We start from the raw sequence: 14899 nt of genomic DNA, 5'->3' as shown, positions 1-14899 counted from the left end.
TGTAACCTTGTCTTATCAGGGAAAATAAGAATAAAAAATTTAGGAGGAGCATCAGTAGGGTTCTTACGTATTAATTGCAGAGCCATGCCTCAATGAACAACTATAAAAAAAATGGTCTGTCTTCAGGTCCACATGTCTTGATAATTCAGTTTCAATGATAACAGAGAAACTTTTTTTTTGTTTTTATTTACAGTAAAACAAAGAGCTCTGGTTAAATGTATGAACACAACTAAAAAAGAACTGTTTGAAAAATCCAGAATAAGCTCACACATACAAACAACACACCAATTCAACCTTTTTGCATACCACTAGAAAGCCAACCAAACCCAACACAAACACTTTCCACATTAAGAACATTTCCTCCACAAACCTTAAGCTTGCATAACAACACTGATTTTTAAGCTGAATAATCCAAAAAAAAAAAACATTTTAGAAAAAGAAAACACCCCTCAGATTTTCTCTAAACCTGTATTCACCATACTGAACTTCGGCTCTGTTCTTTCTTCTTTCCGTGCTAAACCGTGTATCCATGACTATGTAGGCCGGTTCTCAGTCACTAAACCGCTTCCGCTGCTGCTTCCTCCACCGTTTTGGTTCTGTTCTCCTACTCTGGCCGCTAAGGCCATAACTTCTGGTGACATATCCCAGCTTCCACTTTTCCTTCCCCAGCTTGAGCGTCTCGGGTGCATAGCAGGCCTATCACTTTGTTCATCAACCGTTGTCCTAATGTCTGGAGATAGCTCGCCTAACTCCCCATCCTTAACATGTAACCGTTCATTGTTACCATGTTTACCGTCACCATGTTCTGACATTGCTGGACCCATGTCTGCCCAAACAGCCTTCCTTCCCATTTCAATGTCATCATTGGCTTTACCCATGTTTGGACTCATAAAACCGCCTGCTACAGACCTAGGAGGCAATGGAGGTTCACGCTGGACCATAGCTCTAAAGTCGTTCTTTGAAGGAGGGATTGCGGAACAAAATGTTTCTTTGAAGTTATTAACCACTCCCTTGTTATGTGGATTGCTTCGCCGATCATATCTGTATCGGAAATTCTCATATGTAGTCTGCAAGGACAAAGGAGAGTCAACTGTTACAACGGTTTCGTGATTTTATTTCTAAAAGAGGATGAGGATTGGATTTGTAGCAAATAGCAATATACCTGGTTTGTGCTGATGAGATATAGATGGAAAGCTGTTAAGCCACCAACAAACCACATCGATATGAATGTGTAGATTATCAGAACAATAGAGGCAGGAGTTTTGAGCATTGCCTTCCAAATGGTTGTATGCTCTGCTTCTGTTATCTTCCTTATATAGACCCAGCAGAAGGCAAACACATATATACAGAGAAGGGTCGTGGAGAAGACAAACATGAAGAAGAATCGGTAGTTCCTCTGCAACAACCATGAGAATATGAAATGAGCTTTTTGGAACAATGGTTTATGCGGATGGTTTAAGTTTAAGGATCCTTTCAGTTGGATTGTGACTTACCAGTCCAATACATTGGCCAACCCAAGGGCAGTGATGGTCAAACCTTTCAACGCAGTTATTGCAAATTGAGCAATGCGAACAGCGAGGCGGCCTATACAGCATACAAGTGTCACAGTACTTGACCTTAAATATAATCCCATTAACCTCTACTTCCTTAATCCGAGGCAGTCGCAACTGCGGAGTCTGGCCAGCTCCTGCATCCATGTTGCCATCAAGGGCTTCAGGCTCTGGAGGATGAGCATTTCTCGGGATGATTCCTGGATCTCTTCCGGATGTAAGCAGCAGAAGTACTAAATCCTGAGGAAAGAAGTTGCAAGAATAAAAAGAAAATCGTAGATAGAAAAGAAATTTAAACCATACATTTATCATTATGGGCATGGCAGTCATTAGAACATCTGCAATGCAAAGCGAAAAACAGTACTTACATAAATGGTGAACACGACGGCGACAGCTACTATTGATACTCCCCAGCTATCAGAGAAGTCATCCATTAGCTTCCTCGCGACAAAGATGCAGAAAATTGTGACAGGGACAGCAATGAGACATATTGTCAGCGCCAGTGATCTTACATCTGGCCCGAATACAAATCTTCCTTGAAGAAAGAATATCTGAAAAACGGGAAAAAGAGTAAAGTTCATCAAAATCGGAGGAAGAAACTTAAAACTCCATTAGAGAAAGCATGTCCCGTGAGCTATTCCCCAGTGACTGATGAATTCAGTTGATCACAGAACCATTGTATTAACCACTAGAATTTAATATCTATCCCAACTATTCAACAGAGAAAACCAAGGACAACAAGTTTTTGAATATCATTCCAATATCGAAAAATGATAGAAGTCTGCAATCAATTCGTAGGTGAAAACATTGAAGAAGCAGTTAGAGCCTTTAGATAATGTTGTGAAGCTAAAGGGAGTACAAAAGAGAAGGTTATTCAAGAAAAGCCCTATAAAGTAGGCATCAGCTATATAATCTCAAAATTCCAAACTGTTATCCAAAGTAACTCAATCTATCATTTAACTTATACTAGATACTAGTAATAAGCATATCAATATATAAAGTTAAAATGCCTTGTTTAGCTTAAAGACATTCAAAGGGTTATCACCTCAAGAGCTTATGCCAGCAAGGGAAACCTTTGAAAACGACATCACAATCTAGGGTTCGGAATAAACTACTTCTTAGATGATTCTCCTAAGAGCAAGTTCCAATTTGTACTAGGTCGAGCTAATCTGATTCTCACTAACGGGGAAAATTCGTAGTTAATAGAATAGAAACAACTAATCAAACACACACAGAGGAAGAGTAATCAAGCAACTAGCTCGAGAATAACAGAAACAATAAGATGGGAAAATGTAAAAAAAAAAAAAAAAAAACGCAACTCAAAGAAGTTGAAGCAAAAACTCACATTGCTGCCTTTCCAAGTCTGGTAAACCCTTAAATCGCCGTTGGATCCCGAATCGGATCGCTGAGGCGGAGGCACTACATACATCTCTCAAACCTCAATTTCTCTATCACTCTTTATCTCGACGGCGTCACCAAGAGCTGAGCTTCGAAAATCCGTTTCCTCAGAAGTAAAAAAAAAAGCAAAAATGGAAACACAAAGGAGAAGAAGAAGAAGAAGAATATCAGGTAAGAAGGAAGAGTAGTCCCCGGCGAAAGGATTCTTCAGATTCCGGCGAAGTAAGCCGACAAGGGCACGAGTAAGCCAGCGAAAAAGAAGGGTTTTTTTTTTGGTTTTGCCCAAATTTCAATGGTGGGTTCCCTCCCCCACTTTTTTTTTCTCCTCTTCTTCTTCTCTTATTTTTTTTTTTTTTTAAAAAGACTAAAAGAGAAAGAAACTGTGACTGTTAGCTACTGTGACCGTCGCTTTAGCCTATCTTTCTTATTTTGACAGCCTAATGAGAATAAGAACTAACATGACGTGTCATCAAGTCATTGGATTGTTACTTAGTAAAACGCAGTCAATTGCGTCTATGGGGCCCAATGCTGTGCCACTCGCCATAGTCATTTTCCTTTTGATTTATTTAGAAGAACTTTAACAAAAATTTGCAATGAAAATTGAAAATCCTTTTGTTCGATTTGATAAAAAAAACTATTTATATTAATAGTGATTATGAAAGTTAAATTTTAGAAATTAAGAATGTTATCATTTGAATCTCAAGAGAAAAAAAGGTGGAAAGTAAAAATGATGACAGCCAAAAAAAGATATGCAAGATGGGTTATGATGGTCTCACCTTCTGTACAAAACATTACAATATTTTTTTGGCCTTGAAATCTGAATTATCCCAAGTGGACCTAACAATATGTTCATTATTCTTTATAAATTTGAAATATAAAAAAAAACACTTACGGTTTGGGAGTATCAAAAAATACAACCATGTTAAAATTTTAAACTACAAAAAAAAAAATATATATATATATATATATATATTTCTGAATTGTTATGATGTTCACACGGAAGGTTTAGCCCGATTCCATGTGGTTTATGATAATTTGATACCTTTATATGTAATTTTATATTCAACCAATGCAAAAATGTGAGCTTTCTCGGCATGAAACTCTTATTCAAAAGTTCACATTTCATAATGTTTCCGCAAAAGTCATTTTCCAAAACCATTCTACATATTTCAATTCGGGATAAATCCTAAATCACACGATGACATAAACAGAGAAGAACTAAAGAGCTGGGACAATCTGAATTTTAAAAAAGGTTGAGAGAAAAATTGTCAACTTTATGAATCTTTGAAGGTTTTTTTGCTTAGTCAAGCAAAAGAAGAATAAGAAAATTCAAAATTTTAACACATTTTGATTTTAAGGAGTCGGCGTTGTTGGCTCACTGTTCTTCATCCGTAACGCTCTCAAAGTCTCAGCCCAAGTCTTAGCCTCAGCGACGGCTCTCTCTCTATCATTTCCTTCTTCCTCTTCTTCCTCCTCTATTTCGTTAAACTTCAAAATACTAGTTGTCTCCTTCGGAGAAACCACTCTCTTCCCCGGATTTCCTCCTCGTCCACCTCCATTGCTCTTTTTCTTCTGTTCACTCGTTGTGTGCTCACCTAACTGATACAGTATGTGATTCAGAGCGAGCAATACTTCACTGATCGTTGGTCTAGCGTTTGCGTTTTCTCTCAAGCACATAAACGCCACTTCAAGAGCATATTTCACAGTTGGCTCGAACCCATCTTGTATCGTTAACACTGGATCAAGAATCTGCTTTATGTTTTTATCCCTGAACTGTCTTGCCTGTCAAAAACCAAACAAAGAAGGTCATCATCAAAACAATCATCACATGAATGAGTCATGATAAAGACTCATATTTCTCTTAAAGAAAGATCAGATTCAGAGCATTTACCCAATTCACAAGTAAACGGTTTGAACCCATGCATGAGTCCACAATAGCTTTGCGTCCACTGATAAGCTCCAACAACACAACTCCAAAGCTATAAATATCAGATTTAAGCGTCAGTTTCCCGGTGTTTGCATACTCGGGTGCACAATACCCGTGAGTTCCCATAACTCTTGTAGAGACATGAGTCATATCTTCACTCGGACCAAACTTGGCAAGTCCAAAATCAGACAGCTTCGGGTTATAGCCATGATCTAGCAATATGTTTGCAGTTTTCAAGTCTCTGTAGATCACAGGAGGTTTTGCTACATTGTGAAGATGCTCTATCCCTTTAGCTGCTCCTGCTGCTATCTTTATCCTCGTGTTCCAATCTAAAATCTCTGTTTCAGATTTGAAATCTGACAACCAATACAAAACACACGAAAACTTAGAATTCTCAAGATTTACACTTTATTATGAGTCTTGAGGTATAGTGTTTTTGTTTTACTGTGGAGATGATCTTCTACAGATCCATGAGGCATGTATTCATAGACGAGGAGTCTTTGATCTCCTTCAGCGCAATAGCCAATCAATCTCACGAGGTTTTCGTGGCGCAGGAGCGAGAGCATTAGGACTTCCACAAGAAACTCTTTGTCTCCTTGAAGACCACCCGTATCAAGCATTTTAACAGCCACAATCTTGATTTTAGACCCAACAACAAAACAAAACATAAACAAAACAGGCAGTTTCATCAGAGATTAATTATGGATTTGATTAATCAACCAAAGATAAGGTTGTTTAATTTTTTTTGCTAGTTACCTGTTCAGTCTTTTCTAGAGTTCCTTTAAACACAGCACCAAATCCACCTCGTCCGATCAAAGATTCTGTCCTGAAGTTGTTTGTTGCGGTGGCAAGTTCTCGGTATGTGAAAATTTGAGTATCGATCGCATAACTTCTCCGTTTCTCTGAACCTGATGAAGCACTTGCTGGTGGTTTAGCTACAAAGAAACACAACAACAAAATGATCAGAGTCTGTAACCACACGTTTATTGGATCAAATGGATTAGAGAGACTTTGATCAAGCAAACAAACAAATCTTTGACCTATAAAACACAAACCCTAAACAAAGATTTATATCATCCATATACATTGACCAAAACTCTCTGTATCATTTTACTTGATAAGCAATTCAGAAGAAAAAGGAAGACTTTTTGAGCAAGATTCACTGAAACAAATTGGAAAATCGAATAACTATACAATCTCAAACAATGGAGAAAATGATCAGAGAGAGAGTGAGAGGAACCAGAGGACGATGAAGGGTCAGGTCTGCATTTCTGATCAGCAATGCCTTTGCCTTTTTGCTTCTGCTTTTGCGTCAATGTTGGTTTCGTTCTCAGCCCAAAACACAAGCAACAAACCATGTTTCCTTCAATTACGATCGTTTCGATTTTTACCCTTTTTGGTGTCACTCAGAAACTAGCGACACACACACACACAGAGACACACTCTGCTTTATCAGAAAATTGGGATCAGAGACGATAATGACAGAGAATTAAAAGGGGTTTTGTAATAGAATCGCAAAACACGCAAAAAGATGAAAGATTTCGAAGGTTTTAATTGATTGAGGAATCAGACAAAACCCCGGCAAGAAAAAGACAAAACACGATCAACAGAGATTCGAATCCTAGGAACAATTCTCGATCAAATCGATGTCAGAACTACAGGGTGAAAAAAGAGGTGTAACACTCTAGAGAATACGGAAAGCCATGAAGAGAAAATTGTGTGGTTTAGACGTCGAAAAGGGGAGAAGATTATCGATTAAAACGAGGGTTTAGAAAAATTGGGGGCTAAGAGAAGACGATTAAAGATAAAGGTGGGGATATGAAAGGTTTCAAAGGGTTTTCTTCAGGAAGGAAAGACACGTAATCCACAGAGAAAGAGCATGGGGTGCACAAAATGGTACGTTACACCAATTGCTTCTTTCCTAAGTTCCTAAAACAGAAGAAAAAAACATATTATATTTTTGTGGAAATTAAATTGAATTTAAATACTCTTTTTAGGGTAATTTACTACGATATTAATTCTTGTTAGAAAGTTTATCATCCTTGACAGTCCAGCATTACGCTTTGTGATATCTTTTGAATTGGTTGAAAAAATTTATTTTAAATATACTAGGGATTATCCCGCGTTTTTTTGCTAATCGTGCGTTATACGTAAAGTATAATAAATCCGAAATGTAATTATATAATAAAAATTTAAAGAAAATCAAAATGTTAAAAATATTGGGAGAAAAATAAAATACTATAAAAAATTTTGAGAGATTTTTATCACGAGCACAAAATAATAAACTGCAAGCTAAAAGTCCAGAAAATCTTAAGGGACCATAATTTTCAATATAGGATATATATATACAATTTTCCCTAATTTTTATTTATTTATATGGCTAGTCAAAATGATCTCACATTTTAAATCAAAGAGAATTCGATGAGTTAAAAACTCGAACACTACAATGACCTTACAAGATTAGTTGAACCATGGTCCGGATCAACTCTAATTAAAAAAAAAAAAGTGAACTTGCTATACTACAAAATTGTAAGCGTGGTGTTTCAGTAAAAATATTTTAAACAAAAATTTAATTTTAACCTTTTTTAGTGTATTAATTAGAAAGAGAAAATTGTTGTGTGTATTAATAAGGGTAGTGTAGAATTTTACTAATTTTCTTAATATGTGTGAAATATGTCAAAATGACACTAAACAAAGGAAGATGAAATAAACAATAATTATTAGTTTCAACCTTAAATATAACAAGTGCTAGTTTTATAAAGCAAAATTACAGTAAGTCAGTAACTAATAGTAACTACAATGAGAACATTACATACATAATTTGTTTTGTCCATTTAAACTCTTAGTCTCTCACCCAAACACCTACCGTGCAATTTAAATAGCAAATTTAGAAAGACGAGACGGATAAGCAAGGAAGATAACAATCTGCATCGTTGTAATAAATCAAAGTTTTACAAATCAGGAATCAAATACAGTATATTAGGAAAAGTTTGATTTCATCGAGATAATGTCATCTTTAATGCCTGAAGACAGCTTTATTCCTCTCTTTGCACCTAGCTAACCTCATCTTTAATCCACTTTATTTCTAAATAACATCAAAATTCAAACTTATGACTTATGAGCTGGGTTTACTGGATTTTGATATAATTAGTTGGGTTTGGGTCTAGATATGGTAAATGCCCGGTTCAATTCAAGAAAGGGAAAACAAATTGAAGACGAAGAATTACAATACGTCACCAAACGTTCTAACTTCTGAGCTAAGTTTACTAGATTTCGGTTTGGTTAGTTAGGCTATTATTCAGTTATTTACACATTGTAAATAAGCCAATTCAATTCAAGAAGCGAAAACAAATCTGAGGAACAAAACCAGTGACCACATTAGACGAAGAGGCCGAATCATAATATTTTATGAAGTCACGAAAACGTTCCTGCTTCTGAAATGGATTTACTAGATTTCATTTCGGTTTGGATCTGGTTACTTAGACATGGTAAAAAGGCCGGTTCAAATTAAGAAAGGGAAACAAATAGAAAAACAAAACCAAGAGGGTTGTTGGTTTATTAGATTTCGGTTTGTGTCCGGTTAGTTAGAAATTGTAAAAGGCTGGTTCAATCTAAGAAAGGAAAACAGAACGAGAAATAAAACCAGTGATTACTACATTAAACCAAGAGGCCAAAAAAGAATTTCAACGAGTCACTAAACGATTGTTACAGTGTTTAAGTACTCTTTCTTGGAGCTACATAAGGCATGGAACAGGTCTTCGTTAACCGTACCAATCCCGGAAAGATCAATGCCGTAAGCTGCAAGCCTACGAGCGTCCCGTGGTATTGGCGACTGCCATAAACCGTCCCACCAACCGGGAGGAGCTAGCGGCGTGAAGGCGCATTGGTTTGGCTGTTTTGGACAGCTCAATGGACCAGCGTACCGGTTCCAGACATGTCCCCAGCCCACCTGGTTCTTCAGACCATCTGCTAAAAGATTGCTCTGAAAACTACTCAGGAACGCAAAGCTCGAGTTGCTCGAACCTTCCTCTGCGCATAAATAACCAGTCAAAAAAAAAAATTTAGTAATGATAAACAGAGATACGAAACGAAGTGTGACGAAACTAAAAAAGGTCTTAACTGAGACTGTTTGCGGCGGCTAGTGCAGCAACCAACTGAGCATATGTAGTACCGACTCGTCTGTGAGCACCTGAGATCACAACGTGTTTTGCACGGCACGCGAGGAAGAAATCTACAAATGCAACCCATCTCGGTGCGGGACCCCAATCCTTGATTCTGAAATCTAACATTGGTAATCCACGGCCACGTTGAGCGATATCCCCTCGGAAAAGCTTATAGTCAAAATGCAGAACCTGCAAAAACCATTGCAACTGATTTAATTCACCGCTTATGGAACTGGAGAGAATTTTTTGAGAAGATTGATTGATACCTCAGCGATTGTGCTGATATTTGGTCCAATAGCTTTCACTACAGAAGGAGTATCAGACACTATGACCACTCTCGGTTTCGGCATGCCAAGTCTGTTAATTGCTTTCCCTAGGCAGTTTATCGCTGCACGCAGAGGTCTAACAGATCTGGAAGAAATCATTAGAGGGAAAATTTAGTCAGATAGCTCGAAACCAAAAACAAAAACAGACATGGATGTGTGTTTTTAAACATACTTGCTCATCAGCATTCTCATGTGTAGTGAAATGTCAGGATCTCCAGTCTCTCGTAGAACCCAGTCCACTGCATCTTTCACATCTTTCGTGGGAGATACGAGACTCATCATCAACTCTCCAAACACATTGGCTCGTGGTGCTGAGTTTCCTTGCTCTCCAAATAGGTCAGAAGCAGCAGCTCTCATCTCTGGATGCACATTCTTGAGGAAAAACTGAGCCGCCACAGCGTCTGTTGTGCCTTGAAACCTGGAAATATCTGGCTCAGTCAATGATTATACTTTCACAAAAAAAGATTGTATCTTTTTGTTTACCCCACTGACCATATAATAGGTTCTTCCCATTTCTTCCAATTGCTGCACAAGACGTTACTCTTGGCCGGCTTCTCAAAATCATCCATTCTCATTACAAGCCGTCTTCCGTATTTCTTCACGCAGCCTTTTTGTCGCCACAGATGTTTCACTTCACTCATTGTAAATGTAGCGTTGGAGTAAGCAATGTAATCACCGAAGGGATATTTCCCCCTGAAGACAAAAGAAAGATATATAAATCAACATAACAGAGCAACACAAACTAAAAACAAACGTAAGGGAATGAATATTAGTTCCCCCCCAAAAAATAGAGGAAAAGGATTGAGAAAGAACCAATATATGCCTGGTCTGGCCAATGATCAAGGATCTGTTCAACATTATGCTCAACGCTGCCGAAGTCAAGATCTTGTACATTTCATTTCCGAAACCTGCTTCTGCTGTTTTCCCAAGAACGTATCCATGTCGGCAAAATTGCTCCGGAGCTAGCTCACGAATCGCTGAAGCGCCTGTAAAAACCCAAGAATCAAAAATCTTGGACATTAATTTTTACAAAGTAAGGCTAATTCAAGATCTTGCTACCACTACATATGAAATTAGCCTAACACTATTCGAGTTTCGAATATAATCAAAAACTATTCTCACCGTTCATGTCAAAATGGCGACGGATAACATCTCGAACTCTGAGGCTTTGATCAACAAAACCTCCATCGAACTCGCTTCCCATCTCCTCTACCGTCGCGCACAGCCTACCACCGTCGACCTTAGATTCTCCGACGTAAGAAGAATTGCTCCACGCCGAAGTCTCCTCATCGGAGCCGGATTCCGATACAGCGTCTTCGTCGTCGTCATCTACGAAGGGCGAATTAGGATCCACTGAACGGAGCGTGAGCAACAACAAAACGAAACCGATAAAGAAAATCAAAGAGGCCAATAGAATCTTCCTCCCGAACAATCGCTTCCGTCTGATTCCACCGCGCTTCATCTCTCCCTCATCGTTTCTTTCTCCGTCGACGAAACTCTCAAGCAAAAGTGTTTCCAGTTTCTTTATCACACAGCTCTCGATGCGATCGACACGTCATTACGTGTCGGTGGCAGTTACTCCACTCTCAACGACGTCGTATCCTGCACTAGACTATAAGTAACCCATTAAACACGTAAATATACGGGCTTGGGCCTATAATGAGAGCTAAGCCCATAAATGAATAAGAAATCCCACGGTGGTCATCCACATCTACCACGACGAGAAGACGAAGATTGTTTCCAAGTTTTCTTCAACTGCTCAACTTCTCCGGCAATAGACTGTCATCAGAAAGAGAACGGCGTCGTTTTATAATCGTGATTTTCCTTCTCAATCTGTTGGTCCTCTTTTACTGCTATGTTAGCCTTACCTCGAGCCTCGTCGCGACAATAGTCTCTTGCTCCTCTGATTTCTCTCTGTAATTCCTCCTGAATCCAACCTCGCGCTCGTTTTTTTTGTTTCGTATTTGCTTTCTGCTGAAACCGGTCTCCGGTTATCTCTCGCACATTAGGGTTTATACCAGTTTTGATGTCGAAAGCCACTTTCTAGTACTGTGTCTCCACCTCCTTGTTCTATTGTTTAGTACTGGAAATTCATGAGTTTTTTCCTTGAATTTGAATTTTCCCTTAACAGTCGACTTTTTTCTCCTTGTGATTAGCAATTTCTTGAAAATGTTCTTTGTTTCTAATAATATCAGTTTCACCGTTTTTTTTTTTCCATTGCTTCGATTATGGTAAAGTGAATGAATCTAGGGTTTCTCACTTGTTTATTCTTTTGTTTCTCTCTAGGCTCGTCAACGCGCACTGGTTTTTGAGCTGGTGAAACAATGGGTAGTTCATTTAATGCTCAGATATTAGTTGAGAAGCTTGCCAAACTCAACAATTCTCAAGCAAGCATAGAGAGTATCCTTTTTCTTGTAAACTGATTTCCATTATCGGTTTCTCGTTTATTTAATTATCGGTTGTGGTAAAGCTCTGTACTTTCATTGGTTATCTGTAGTTAAATGGGTGCGTGGAAAGAACTAGACAGAACCAGTATCTAAGCCAATGAGTATAAGAGGGAAGTGTCATATTTACCTTAGCCAATCAGAGTATAGCCAACACCTCCAGGATTTCTTCTAGATATTTATTGGAGCTGTAGATTAAGATTATACAATTCATATGTTTCTTTGATTTGTGTGTCTGATATAATATCAAGGAGCAGATATGATTTTCTATACACTTTCAACTTGCTAGCTCACAGATGTTTGTGATTTTTTTTCCGTCTTTGCATTGTACACTATCCTGGTGTATCTCTCCTTGACAATATCCAGCTTTATCACATTGGTGTATCTTTCACATGAACAAGGCGAAACATGTTGTAGAAACATGGGGCAGGCAGTTTCATTGTTCCCCGCGTGAGCAACGATTGGCGTACTTGTACCTTGCGAATGACATCTTGCAGAACAGTAGGCGAAGAGGTTCAGAGTTTGTAGGTGAGTTCTGGAAAGTACTACCCGAGGCTCTTCGTGATGTGATTGAAAATGGTGATGAATTTGGCAAAAAATCTGCACGTCGATTGGTAAGTGAAGTTAACTTTTATCTACCACTTTCTCTGAATTTCTCCTTGTATTGGATTTTAATGAACATGAAAATGCCAGTTAGGCAGTTATTGAAATTATTTTAGGAATTTGATTTAAGAACAGCACTGCAAAGTATCGTAATATTCTCTTCTAGGTTAATATATGGGAAGAAAGGAAGGTTTTTGGATCTCGTGGGCAAATTCTCAAAGAAGAGCTTCTGGGAAAGCAGCCTGAAAATGGAACCAGAAACGGAAATCTTGTGCCACTTAAACTTGTAAGTCAGAGTGTCTTAGCGTAACTCTGAGTTCATTTGTTAATAAGGTCCACCTTAATGTGATCAATTTCTGCTTTGGAGTTCTTCCAAGCTAGCAACATGATCAGCTCTGTTATTTTTGCAGTCTGTTCAACAGAAACAGGCAAATGGAACTCCGCTGGAGAGAGTAGTGTCTGCTGTTGAAGCTCTTCATGGCGCTCAGATTGATGAGGATGTTATTGTTGGAAAATGTACTAATGCTGCTGGTTACCTTGAGAAAACAGCTCAGGAGGTTGAGAGGGATCTGAGTTCAGGTATCACCGTCCATTGGCTGCTACATTGCTACAGATGTGTCGATTTGCTTTTTTTATTAAGTGACAAGCTACATAGCTGCAGATTTCTACATTCATCTGTTCTAAGAACTCAACTCGTTTGGTCTATTTTTTCACAACACACCTTTTGTATTAGAACCGGAATCATAAATAGTTTTTCTACCACACGCCCTTTGTTTCCAAATAGTTTTTCCGAAATCATCCTTTATACATGGTGACTCTTACTATTATAAGCCAGATCATTTAATTGTGACTTGGTGAGTGAAAGTTTATAAGCCCCCAGTCCCCAACTAGAACCACCAGTCCGACACATTTGGTTAATTTTGGATCCTAAAGAAATTTTATTAAGTTATAATTGCTGGGATTTTGTCTTGATATTAACTGCTTGTGGATATATTACACTACTTTAGGATAGCGAAGAGCCAATTCTTGTGCAAGCACCCACCTATCATGTGAAGTTCTTTTCACTATCTTACTTCTTGAGTGTTCCTTTAAACAGGACACACCACTAGCCCCACGGTGGTAAAGGAGGTGCAAGGACAACATGCCATACTAAGAGACTGCATCGAACAGCTAGGGGCAGTGGAGACATCCAGAACAAGTCTTGTTTCTCACTTGAGAGAGGCTTTACAAGAAGAGGTTTCCCATTTATACAACTAACTGCTCACAAAAACCGTATCATCTTTGATTACTCTTTCCTAAAACCTCACCTTGTTTTTTTTTTTTTTTCACAGGAACTCAAGCTGGAGCAAGTCCGTAACCACCTTCAGGTTTGAATTCGTACTAACAAACGTGAAATCCGCTTTTCACATATTCTATGCATTAAGTTACATAATCACAACCTTATCAGCAGTAGTTTTTGAGGCACACAGGGAAGATAGACACAAATCTAAATAATAGACAGAAATCTAAATAGGGCTCTTCTTGGTAGATTTGTCCCTACAAAATATTGCCTTGTCTTTAGGCTATTAAGTTAAACTGATACCCATTGTACTACAATTTCAGATTGCTCGGTTTCAATCAGACCGAACTGGTGACCTCTGCAAACAGCTTCTAGACCATGGTGGTAGTTCACAGCCTCCTGCTACAGAAGAAGACGAGTCAAAAGAAGCCATCAAAGTTTCATCCGCTGCAGCACCACCACAAACCATCACACACAGCGATGTGGAACAATCTGCACCGGTTATGTTTGCTTCGAACCCACCAACTCAATCAGTGGTAGACCCAAGGAAAACCGCAGCCGCTGCAGTTGTAGCTAGGCTAACCGCATCAACCTCCTCGGCCGAGATGCTCTCCTACGTTCTCTCCTCTTTAGCCTCCGAAGGCATCATCGGAAACAACCAACCTGCTGTAACAGAAACACCGTCGTCCAGCGATTACCCGCCAGAGAAAAGACCCAAGCTTCAAAACCATGAACAGTCCTATCTCCAACCTCACCAACAGAACACTGCAACAACATCCACAGCCACCACCTCTGCATCACCGCTTCCGCCACCACCACCACCACCACCGTTCCAGCTTCAACCTCAGTTCTTGCAGCCGTTACAGCCTCCCGGGCCTGTAAATCCCACGCCATTCAACTACACCATAGCAACCACTTCTGCGACTACGCAGCACCAACAACAACAACAAGGTTCTTGGGTTCCTGGGCTCACTCCAGTTCCAACAACCTCTGCACCATCCGACAATTCATACCAGAAGCTTCAGGGACAAGATGGTTTTTATGGCATTAACTCATCGGTCTCTATGACACCTGTTACTCGGCAGTAGAGGAATCTGTATTAGGGTTCATATAGCAAAAAGCTCACTTTTTTGGTGTTGTTAAGTATAGTTTTAATGGGCGTTTAATAGGATTTGCGTTCTTGAAATGTGCTTTGTATGCTTTTTTAAT

General features: G+C 38.9%; 4 protein-coding genes across 4 annotated transcripts; 1 reads left to right on the top strand and 3 right to left on the bottom strand.

Annotated features, from left to right (window-relative positions):
• Positions 1 to 206: 206 nt before the first annotated feature.
• On the bottom strand, positions 207 to 2979 carry LOC18012582 (probable protein S-acyltransferase 7). The gene is made up of 5 exons (XM_006395439.2): positions 2896 to 2979; positions 1919 to 2101; positions 1494 to 1790; positions 1163 to 1396; positions 207 to 1067 (listed from the first exon to the last, which is right to left on the bottom strand). The coding sequence occupies exons 1-5, from the start codon at positions 2977 to 2979 to the stop codon at positions 534 to 536; spliced, it is 1332 nt and encodes a 443-aa protein (XP_006395501.1). The 3' UTR covers positions 207 to 533.
• Positions 2980 to 4180: 1201 nt separating this feature from the next.
• Positions 4181 to 6608, bottom strand: LOC18012934 (serine/threonine-protein kinase CDG1). Its single transcript, XM_006395438.2, has 5 exons — positions 6116 to 6608; positions 5632 to 5810; positions 5321 to 5510; positions 4840 to 5231; positions 4181 to 4730 (listed from the first exon to the last, which is right to left on the bottom strand). The coding sequence occupies exons 1-5, from the start codon at positions 6231 to 6233 to the stop codon at positions 4302 to 4304; spliced, it is 1308 nt and encodes a 435-aa protein (XP_006395500.1). The 5' UTR covers positions 6234 to 6608; the 3' UTR covers positions 4181 to 4301.
• A 1939-nt stretch (positions 6609 to 8547) lies between these two features.
• LOC18012307 lies at positions 8548 to 10913 on the bottom strand. Its single transcript, XM_006395437.2, has 7 exons — positions 10487 to 10913; positions 10188 to 10350; positions 9857 to 10057; positions 9537 to 9782; positions 9305 to 9449; positions 8996 to 9227; positions 8548 to 8904 (listed from the first exon to the last, which is right to left on the bottom strand). Exons 1-7 carry the CDS (start codon positions 10824 to 10826, stop codon positions 8570 to 8572), a joined length of 1662 nt encoding a protein of 553 aa, XP_006395499.1. The 5' UTR covers positions 10827 to 10913; the 3' UTR covers positions 8548 to 8569.
• Positions 10914 to 11090: 177 nt separating this feature from the next.
• Positions 11091 to 14795, top strand: LOC18012306 (UPF0400 protein C337.03). The gene is made up of 8 exons (XM_006395436.2): positions 11091 to 11280; positions 11651 to 11764; positions 12175 to 12422; positions 12578 to 12697; positions 12822 to 12990; positions 13508 to 13647; positions 13743 to 13778; positions 14014 to 14795. Exons 2-8 carry the CDS (start codon positions 11689 to 11691, stop codon positions 14776 to 14778), a joined length of 1554 nt encoding a protein of 517 aa, XP_006395498.1. The 5' UTR covers positions 11091 to 11280; positions 11651 to 11688; the 3' UTR covers positions 14779 to 14795.
• Positions 14796 to 14899: the final 104 nt, after the last annotated feature.

This window comes from Eutrema salsugineum, unplaced genomic scaffold (genome assembly GCF_000478725.1).
Source record: "Eutrema salsugineum unplaced genomic scaffold, Eutsalg1_0 scaffold_6, whole genome shotgun sequence".
NCBI lineage: Eukaryota > Viridiplantae > Streptophyta > Magnoliopsida > Brassicales > Brassicaceae > Eutrema > Eutrema salsugineum.
This window is presented reverse-complemented; position numbering and strand designations above follow the sequence as displayed.